Genomic DNA, 10,630 nt, shown 5'->3' on the forward strand with positions numbered 1-10,630 from the left:
ATGCTTAGCCTATATAACAAATATTTTATCAGGAGCGTTTATGCTGGGGTTTTGTGAAATTACGAGATGTTACAAAACTGTTTCATGTAAATTCAATTGATGTACTGAAAAAAACTATATAGGTTACTTTTATGTGGGCAGGAGCGGGACAAAACATGAATGTCGAGGCGGGAACTGAACGAGATCAACATATTTCTGCGGACGCGGGACTGAAAAATACGTCCTGTGCATGTCTCTACATGCAGTGTTAAAATGCCCCCTATTGGTTAAACTCTGCATCAAACGTAATATAAGCATGAAGACGTAATGTGCACATGAAGCGACCTGTCAGAAACGACTTAAATGCTTGTTACCACATTTGATAATAAATCGAAATAATCGCAGCTCTTGCGATTTGAAAATCGCACCCTTTCAAATCGCGATTTCGGTTTAAAAACGATTAATCGTGCAGCCCTATTATATATTATATATATTACCCTTTAAGGAGGATTTGAGACATTAGCCGTCAATCACTCCCTGTCACTGAGCTCAGCTGAACCGTTTTTCTCTCTCAACCAACCTCTGTTCCAGATTTGCGCAAACATTTCAATTAAGGGTGTGTGATACGACGATTTTTATTGTGGACAATTAAAAGGTCTTCACAATCTGCTTTTGAAGAAATATACTATATTTCCTTCTACAGCGCATATTCTGTCGGATACAATTCTGGCGCCTCAGTCTCAATATAGGCTACTGTACAACGCGGCATATCTTTGCATCAAATGATAACTCAGCAGCAGAGTTGCACTCACGCAGGGGCGTAATTTTCACTGGGAACACGCTTTTCAAAATCCCGTTTGTGTCCTACCACTTTCAAAAGGTTTTGTTAAAGTAATGTCTTGTATTGTAGAATGGACACTCAGCGCTGCTGAGAGTTTCGCACGACCATCAAAACGAAACCAAAAAAAAAACATGCACACGCATTCAAAAGCAATTTTAATACTCTGTGTTTGGAGAGCGACTCCCCAATACGCGAAAAATAGGCTACATAAAATATCGACGCTGTTATTAGTATGTGAGCTATAATAACTTGTGTAGTTGTCTATAGCTCTGTATCATGCTTGAAAGATTCGGTCTCTATTTGCACTTTGAATATTGAAAAAATAGCCTACTTTGATTATGGCTGCATTTATTGTGTACACAACTAAGAAAGAACTGTCTCGTTTATTTTTTGCTATTTATAATATATTTTGTTATTTATGTAGGCTGTTTAAAAATGCAGTGGTTGCCTCTAATTTAAATGGCTGTACCTATAATAGAGAAAATAAACATCTTGTTCATGTACTCATATTAACATTCGTTATTGTCCCTTGCTTAAGGCGGAAAATAAATATCTAAAAAAAGGCTTTCAGAATCAGCCCATTTGCTTGTAAAACATCAACAATCAAAATCGACCATGAAGAATCAATTTCGGTGCATTACTAAAAAGAAATTGGGTGCTCCTAAATTTTTTTTGGTGCTCCTAACTTTTTGAAGTTGGGAGCACCAGTGCTACCAAGTAAAAAAGTTAATTTCGAGCCCTGCTTAAGAAAGCACACCTGCGTCTTTGACATAATTTTAAAAGCAATTGTTAACACTGTTAAACAATCAAAAGCATAAACTTTGCCCTATCTTGTATATTTAGGCAGTAGGTATAAGTCCTTTAATAAAGTTGCAGTTAAGCATATCACACTGATAATTCAGAAATAAAGTTGATATCTTAAAAAAGCAAAGTTCATTTGCAAAACAATTTCTTAAGTATGTTAGATGTAATTGCAATACCATCAGCCACTGAAAAATTGTTATTGTTATTATCCGAACAATGATTCACGCAAGTCACTGCATATTATAAATGTGCATATAAACCACAATAGCAACTTTCAAAGACCCAAGAGAGAAATACTGACCAGCATCTTCTGAAGAAAACGCAGGTAGGACTTCTCCTGTTCTTTCAGGTGAGTGATGAGGAGAGATAGTCGTTCCACATTTGCAGGCACATCGTTCTTTTCCACCAGGTCGTCTCTCATGGATGTGGCCTTCCCAATGTATTCACGAATCTGCACCAGCTTGCTGACCACCTGAATGAAGAAATAAGCTGTGAGTGAACAGAGGTGCACAAGCAGAAAATAAAATAAAACAAACAGAAAGGCAACCAGAATGAGAAATAGACAGAAAAGATAAAAGGAGGTGCAAAGAGAGACAGCGTAGAGCAGAGAAAGAGACCAAGGAAGAGCTCTCACACGGACAGTGGCATATTTTTAAACTGGCCTAAATTCTGAGCGCACACTGACACATCTGTGCTCCAGTTTTTGCTCAGCAACAACAGGGGGGAATGTTCTAATGAAAACGGCGAAGTTGTGCCATCTACTTTTACAATTTAGAAGATAATTTTAAAGTCTCTGAATAGGCAATGTTATAACAGTTTACATTATTAATATTTGAAGCTTGATGGTTTCAGACTTGTGAGGGAAAAGAGACTTATAGAGGTTAAATAAAAAAAAAAGTGTTGCAATAAAATCTAGAATGTTAATGGTGCATCGAAATAGCCAGACTAAAATCATTCTCAATAGTAAGAAATTATGGAGCCAATAGCCACGTTTACACAAACACTTTTTGTTTCAATCAGAAAGAAATCATTCCAACTGACGAATCAAAAGTGTTTACATAAATACTAAATGAAGTGATTGGGTTGATGTGCCCGTTTATGTTAAAAAATGTCAATTATTTCACCAAAATAAGAGAGATCATACAAAATGTGGCTTATTTTTATTTAGTACTGACCTGAATAAGATATTTTACATATAAGAGAAAATAGATGAATTTATAAAAATGACCCCATTCAAAAGTTTACATAAACTTGATTCTTAAAGGAACCGTATGTAGGATTGTGGCCAAATCTGGTACTGCAATCACTTTCAAAATACTGTAGAACGGTGTTTCCCCTCCCGCTCCCCCCTGACTCGAGGTTGCCAGGCTAAGCTGCAGGAGTAGGCTGCAACAAGAAGCTTCCAATGGCAAGTGACGAGTCCTACACAGTAATTTGTTTTTCTTCTGTTAATTATGTTTATGCTTCACAAGAGATGTTTTGCGAAGTAATTATGTATTGCAAAAATTTACAGATGGCGATTAGCCAAATATTTCGCAAATATGTACTGTAATACCACATTTCAGTCGAAACATAGATTGTTTTCATACCCTGCTAGTGGTGCGATATAAAGCTTTTTATGAACGCATTTAGCACTGCCGACCGTGGAAAATCCACTGTGTACGGAAGCAAAGTTAGCCAAACATAGATGAATCTTACATGTCCAGGAGAAAATGAGCAACGTTGGCGTCTATCTTGAAATTCTTCTCCGTTTTCAGCCGTGTCCATCTTTCAAAAGCATCTCCTATACCAATCCTTGTTTTATTTCGGACTTTGTCACGACGTATTTCGGATTCATAACGAGGTCTTTTAGGTTTCGTAACGTTATACATGTTTTATCCGACACTGTAACGCAGCTGTAACAGAGCTGGCAACCCGTCTCACGAAACTCTACTGACTTCGTGATTGGTAGATAGCTGGAGGGTGGCGCCTCAGACCAAAACACAAAATGACAACAATAACATCAGTTGTGGGCTGCAACTCTCACTTTTAAATGACAATATCCTGGCCGGACCACTGTTGTCAGTGATATAAGTATTTGAAATGAACATGATTTCTTAATGTCTAGTGACATGTCAGGGCCATTTTATGATTAACTAAAATACATTTCTTACATACGGTTCCTTTAATACTGTTTTGTTCCCTGAATGATCCACAGCTGTGTGTGTTTTTTTTTTTTTTTTGTTTAGTAATAGTCATTCATGAGTCCCTTGTTTGTCCTGAACAGTTAAACTGCTCACTGATCTTCAGAAAAATCATTCAGGTTCCACAAATTCTTTGGATTTTCAGCATTTTTGTGTATTTGAACACTTTCCAACAATGAGTATGATTTTGAGATCCATCTTTTCACACTGAGGACAACTGAGGGACAAATATTACAGAAGGTTCAAACGCTCACTGATGCTCCAGAAAGAAAACATTAAGCATTAAGATCCAGGGGTGTAAACTTTTTAAAGGGGTCATCCGATGCCCATTTTCCACAAATTAATATGATGCTTTAGGGTCCAAATTAAAAGTTTGTAATATACTTTGATTAAAAATGCTCTATGGTAGTGTAAAAAAACACCCCGGTGTGTCATTACAACACACACAGGGTGTTGCCTAGACAACAGTTGGGGGTATAGTTGTATAGTTTGGGGGAAAATGGTACTTGGGGGGCTTTGAAGACACTGTACAACCCTATCCATTTAAAATTTAATTTAAAAACCAGAGTTGGAACCAAAACAAGATGACACCTGCAAAGAAGTTCGGCAATTACGGCTTATACTGGACGTGTCTGAATGGTTAGTAAACTTAATGTCACTTTGATTTATCTTTATACGTACTGGCAGGGTAGAGTATTGAGAGAGATACGAACGCGATGTGTTTACTGTGGAAAAGAGACAAACGCGGTGTGTTTACTGTGGTAAAGAGACAAACACGGTGTGTTTACTGTGGTAAAGAGACGAACGCGATGTGTTTACTGAGGCATAGCTGATTGAACAAGAGCAAAAAAGTGATCGGTTAATAGGGCTGGGCGATTAATCGAAAAGTAATCGAAATCGACATTCAGAACCTATAATCGATCAAAATTTTCCAGGTCGATTATTTCGATTACTTTCCCTTTAAAAACAGGGAGGCGCCAGAGTTCACAGAGGGGGGCGCGGGAGCTGATATGCTTAGAGGTAGAGACCTGCGCGTGACAGATTTTTCAGTCTGCACGGAAATATATGTTATCTCGTCCCACTCCCGCCCGTGAGATTCATGTTTTGTCCCTCTCCCGCCCTCAAAAGCCTGCATTGAAGTTACCTATACAGATTTTATTCTTAACAGAAAAGCAAGCATGGGCTGCTGCGTGCATGCATGGCAGAATGCGAGCAAACAACACTCCCTGCCTATCTCAGTTCATCGCGATCTCATACAACTCTTATAACACAATGAATATATGCACAATGAATATTTAACAGTGTCTACACTTCGTGTGTTGCAATGAGTGGATTCGTGCGCACGCAATATTAAGCAGTGCGCAAGAATTTTTGAGCGGTGAGTGGATTCTAACTTAAGCCTTGCATTCCAGAAACTTCCTATTCTTGCACCTGTTAATCATTTTTAAGTTATATTAGTTGTTCGTGTTGCTTTTGTGTAATAGATGAATGACAATTTGTATGTTTTTAGATATTTTATGTTTATATATTTCTATTTTCCGGGAGTTCCTCCAATCATTTTATTCTCCCGCATCCCGCACACACACGAGTTTCTACCCACTCGCGCATCAAGTTTTGTCCCGCGCCGCACTCTGTTTCTGTGCAGGTCTCTACTTTGAGGTCAAATAAAGATGTATAAAATGTTTCACTAATAATTTTATATAAAAATGTTTTTAAATCATATGCTTACAATGCCAATATAAGGCAATTAAAAAAAAAACAATTAAACAAGTGTAATTGACAGTATTGTGACGATCCGGCGTTTCAATCTACAAATCACCAACGTTTACCATGGTTTTACTGTAGTAACACTGACAGTAACCATGGCATGGCAGAAAAGTAAAATATTCATATAGAATTTTATTATATTAATAATGTGCTAAATATATTAAAGGAGTAATGGAATATAATAACAATATTTTTGTTATTTTTTTTGTTAGTCATTACAGTTGTTTGTTGTGCATTTGTAATTATACTGAATGTCTTCAGGATGCTGTTTTTCATTACAAGTTCTTTACCGTGGTAGTGGTAATCTACAAATGTATGCAAATGTATGAAAGATGAGGCTGTTGTTATTTTTACAGATACTCACAAAAACAGCTGTCAACTCTGCTACTGTCAAATGTGCATTTCTAAAAATCTAAAACTTGTGATATACATATACATACAAGAGTAATTTTTATTATGAAGAGATACTGCTTATTTTCATTGAAACATTGAAAATAATTTATTTTGTTTCCAAAAGTGCAAGTTATTTATTTTCAATAATTTAAGAAAAATGTGACTCTTCGTTTTAAGCAATGTGTGCTTTAATTTCAGTTGTTCAACACTGATGTTCAATAAATAATCATAGATAGTAGATAGTGTGTGTTTCCTTCAATTATTTTAAAATCAAATAATGCACCCTTCATTCAAAAATCTCTCACTTGTAATATGTGAGCATATTTACTGTACAAAACTTGTCAGTGAACTATGAGGGCAAAAAAAATAAATATTATATAAATATAATTAAATATAATTTTATTAATAAATAAAATAATCGTTCATTAATCGTAATCGAGTTAAAATGTTCAATTAATCGAGATTTTGATTTTAGGCCAAATCGCCCAGCCCTATCGGTTAACATAACATACTATATTGAAATACATAAATGTGAGTGTTATAGTCTTTACTCATGTGCAGTTGCGGGCTGTAAACACGTTTGCAGGTATTGCGTTAACGTTACATCTTAATCATTAACAGACACCGTTTTAAACCATCTAGCGTTACAAAGCTAAGCTTTATACTGACCCTCGTTTATAAAGCAGTATGGTGAGAAATGATTAGTGTAAACATGAACCCATTTAGGTAGATCAGTGGTCACATTCCCTCAGTGCTGTTAGTTTACACTCGGGGCGGGTCTATGCTAAAACACTGCTGTCTATCAACTATCGCAGGAGTGGCCTCTGTCGGTGTTACGCCACAACAACAGGCATCTGAGAACGGCTCGATTTGAGAAGAGGCAAATTATTTTACTTAATTAAAAGAAAACTACTGGGCGGATCTTTGTCATTTTAGGGTGGTTGTGTACACACACTCCTAACACACATTTCAATTAAAAACAGCTTGTAAAAGTGCATGTGGCACCGTATGACCCCTTTAACAGAATGACGATGTGTACATTTTTCTTATTTTGCCTAAATATCACATTTTTTCATTTAGTACTGCTCTTTAAAAGCTATAGAAGATAAGACAACATAATAATAATCCTCATAATGCATTATTTCCTTCTGAAGCATCACTGAATGTTTGAACCTTCTGTAATAGTTGCATCTAATGAGAAATGCACATGCACACACCTAGAGACAATATAAAAGATATTAAACTCTGGATTACCTGACTGCTGTCAATGCTAAGCTCTGCTTTTTCATCCTCCAATCCAAAGCGCTGGGCACTGTCTAGACCTAAAGCCTCTTTAACCACTGCTGGAACCGGGGCAAACAGCTCTTTCCCAGGACTCTGTTTCTTGGGTTCCTTGCCCCCAGGTGTGGAAGAGGTGGATGCAGTGGGTTCTTTGCTTTTGTTAGTGTTGAGGTGAATTGGCAAGAAGTTGAAAGGCTTCTTGGCCTCAGTAGACAGCTGTCTCTGATTGTTGGCTGCAGTGACGCGGCCTTGAGAGTCACTGCCAATACTTCTCTGTTGGGATGAAAAGTGATATTCTGGTTTACCAAAGGATGTCGCTGACATTCGCATTTCCTTTTAAAACTGGCCTGAATTTGATAGTGATCTATTTGATAGTGACTATTTGAGTTTAAGAGCTAGTTCAAATCCATGCACTTCCTGTCTGGAAACAATAGCAAGCTTAGAACTTAGCCAGATTGAATAAGTCCTACAAACCTAAACCAGGTTGTAAAGCCCCACTCACCTCATCCAGATCTGTGAAGTTTATGACCTGCCGGAGTCTGTCGAGCTCAGTCTGGTCAGGCACAGACATTTGAGTGCTGTACTTCACATGAGGGAAGGAATGGGGTGTGCGTGCTCTCCGCCGTCCTGCTCCAGGAGTGGACTCCGGAGAAATGTCATTGGTTAGCCGGCTCTCTGACATAGCGGAGAACTTCTTCCTGTTCTTCTCAGAGGAGCGGTTGGCCTTCTTCTGCTGCACTCCCCAATCCTGAGAGAATAGCGAATCAACATTTACAAACCATAAATGATAGCACAGTTTAATGAGGTTTTGCTAAAGCTTTATTGTTTAATCAACTGAGCATGAGGTGAACAACAGCACTCCACTCAAGTCTCAAATATAAAACCAAGAAACACTGCCATTCTGGTTCCATCATTCCAAAGTCTGAAGGTTTTTTTAGTGACATACTGAATGCCAGAAATAAGGTCTCAAGAAATGTTTACATTTTATTCTACAACATCACTAATACCCCATTTATAATTGTTTATGGTTTTGTAAGCACACAAAAAGGTCTTATCGGTTTGGAACAACATGAGGGTGAGAAATTAAAACAGAATTTTAATTCTTGTAGTAAAAATTTATAAAACTTGTGTTCATTTGTAAAGATTATCTTGACGAACATCCAAGAATCATAAACTTTTATTGGTCACAGAGTTTAATTTCTGCAATAATTCCAAAATTCTGAAAATGAACAAAGGTCTTACAGGTTTGGAACAACATAAAGGTGAAAAATTAATGACAGAATTTTCCCTTTTGTGTAAACTAACCTTTTAATGATACTGACATCTAAGTCAAGCAAACATGCTGTAGTTTGTAGTTTGCATTTAGGGTTTAAAATGTATAAGGTTGTGTTAATTTGTGAAGATTATCTTGATGAACACAACATCCAAATATCTTAAACTTTTATTGGTCACAGATCTTATTTTCTGCAATTATCCAAAAGCCAATGGAAAAATCCTATTGGCTTTGTGTTGAGGAAACCAGGGTGATGCTTACTTCTGGGTTGGCCTACAAACATACTTCATCCTTGCCACCCTCTATTTATCCTGTTACGGGTGCGACTGATTCATACCATATTGTTGAGTCGATCATCTAAGCTTCCATTGGAGATGCTCCAGTTGTGCAGCTCCTGATCATCTGCACCGTCTTCAAATGGTGTGCCACCCGTCGCCATCATGAACAATCAGAACCTGCAAAAAACCATCAGATGAACACTTAGACAAACCTAACCTAAAAAAATGAAAAAACCCAATCAACCTTATCAGAAAACTCGCTCTTGATGTGATGGTTTCATTTGAGAGGCTGAAATTTGTTTGACCAGCTGCCAAGCAACATTATAACACGCCAAACTGAACATGACAACATTAACCTGAATACTGTAGACAATGAGACTTTCACCACAGTGTCTAAGTTCTTACAATACCCTTAACAATGTATTATGGCAATACCATGGTGCAGTATCTGTGATACAGTGGTATTTTGATGTATTTAGTATGGTAATGAATCAACTTAATAACATGGTAGTACCATAGACATGTAACGTTATATAAAAACACTGTAGTAAATGTTCAAAAACAATAAGTTACTGTTAATGTAATGTAAATGTAACTTACTTTTCTAATACGACGTCTGTTCGCTTTGTTCACTGAGAAATGTACACAGAGGTCTGGTATTAGTCTTATAATCTACTCGTTTGTGAGAGGAGGGTCCGTTAAAACGGTTAACCCGGTCAACCCGCTCAGTTTCCCGGCTAACTGTCAACACTCGCTTCTCTTACATAGGCGCTTTCACCTGTGCAGGTAAAACTGTGGTGAATACTTGAGAGTAGTTCAACGGTTGTTGGTTAATAAATCGACTACAAGCTCCCTTACAAATATAAAATCCTCGAGCGAAATGACTGACAGAAACTTTAAGAAGCGAGTTAAGGCTTTTTGGTCTGTCACCATGGTAACCTCTGGCACAAGCCTAGTTCCCCGCGAAAACTCCCGGCTTTTAGAGAAATAAACCCAACACAGAGTCATAACAACAGCCTAATACCTCAAGTCGGGTTAATATGTGTATAATAAAACAGAAGAGTAAAAACTAAATCACATATTAGTTCAATAGTGTGTTGTTCTATTTTGACACAGGGCTTGGTGTTCTTAAACTTGTCCACCTGACACAAAGGCATCTGACTGGTGCATCACTCTCTCACATAACACGATCCACTTGGTCCACCTTCAAGCGTCCCAGATCCAACTGTCACATTTAAAATACTGTCCACAAAAATATAACGAGAGGAAAACGTTCACTTTTGAATCGTACCTCACTCCAGACTACGAAACAAACTGATGTTTCTTGAAATAACTTTGAATGTCTTTAGTGAGGGAGCTAGCAAGCTAACAGAAGTTGAAAGAGAAACAACTGAACGAGCACAGCTAACGTTAGCAGGCTGTTTTACTAAACAATCAGTAAACTTACCTTGAACGTTGAAGCAACCTATTACTGGAACATGTAAATAATTCCCATTTGTAGTTTATTAGATCCCAGATAAAGTGTCAATGCGTAGTGTGCCTTTCAATCTGAGTAGCCGCCTCTCCAGTCGCGGCCATCTTTGCCCCATATCCAAACAAACAGGCGGAGCGATACCGCTCTCATTTTCATTAAACCAATATTTATTGTGGATTTCCTTGTATTTGATATGTATTTTGACACTGGAAGCTGTGTGTTTCTATTTTAAGCTGTTATCAGTGGATAGATTAAGCTAGCTAACAAACTGAGGCCACAAAGGTTTGGTACTATTTTACTTCTCGGACGCATTTGGAACAGTTGGAGAAGTTGAGCAATGTCTTAAAAGAACAGATG

The 10,630-nt window shown here is 37.5% G+C and overlaps 1 protein-coding gene across 4 annotated transcripts in view; it reads right to left on the reverse strand.

The window, feature by feature from the left end:
• The window catches only part of pcm1 (pericentriolar material 1), a 48,101-nt gene extending 37,718 nt beyond the window's left edge, over positions 1–10,383 (reverse strand). For all 4 annotated transcript variants that reach the window (XM_073841468.1, XM_073841467.1, XM_073841469.1 and 1 more), the window contains exons 1-5: positions 10,247–10,383; positions 8,859–8,976; positions 7,751–7,996; positions 7,222–7,521; positions 1,926–2,096 (exon numbers count right to left, since the gene is read on the reverse strand). In XM_073841468.1, the coding sequence (XP_073697569.1) occupies positions 1,926–2,096; positions 7,222–7,521; positions 7,751–7,996; positions 8,859–8,963 (822 nt within the window). In that variant the 5' untranslated portion in view covers positions 8,964–8,976; positions 10,247–10,383. The remainder of the gene's footprint in view (positions 1–1,925; positions 2,097–7,221; positions 7,522–7,750; positions 7,997–8,858; positions 8,977–10,246) is intronic.
• Positions 10,384–10,630: the final 247 nt, after the last annotated feature.

Source organism: Garra rufa, chromosome 6 (assembly GCF_049309525.1).
Source record: "Garra rufa chromosome 6, GarRuf1.0, whole genome shotgun sequence".
In the NCBI taxonomy this organism is placed as follows: domain Eukaryota; kingdom Metazoa; phylum Chordata; class Actinopteri; order Cypriniformes; family Cyprinidae; genus Garra; species Garra rufa.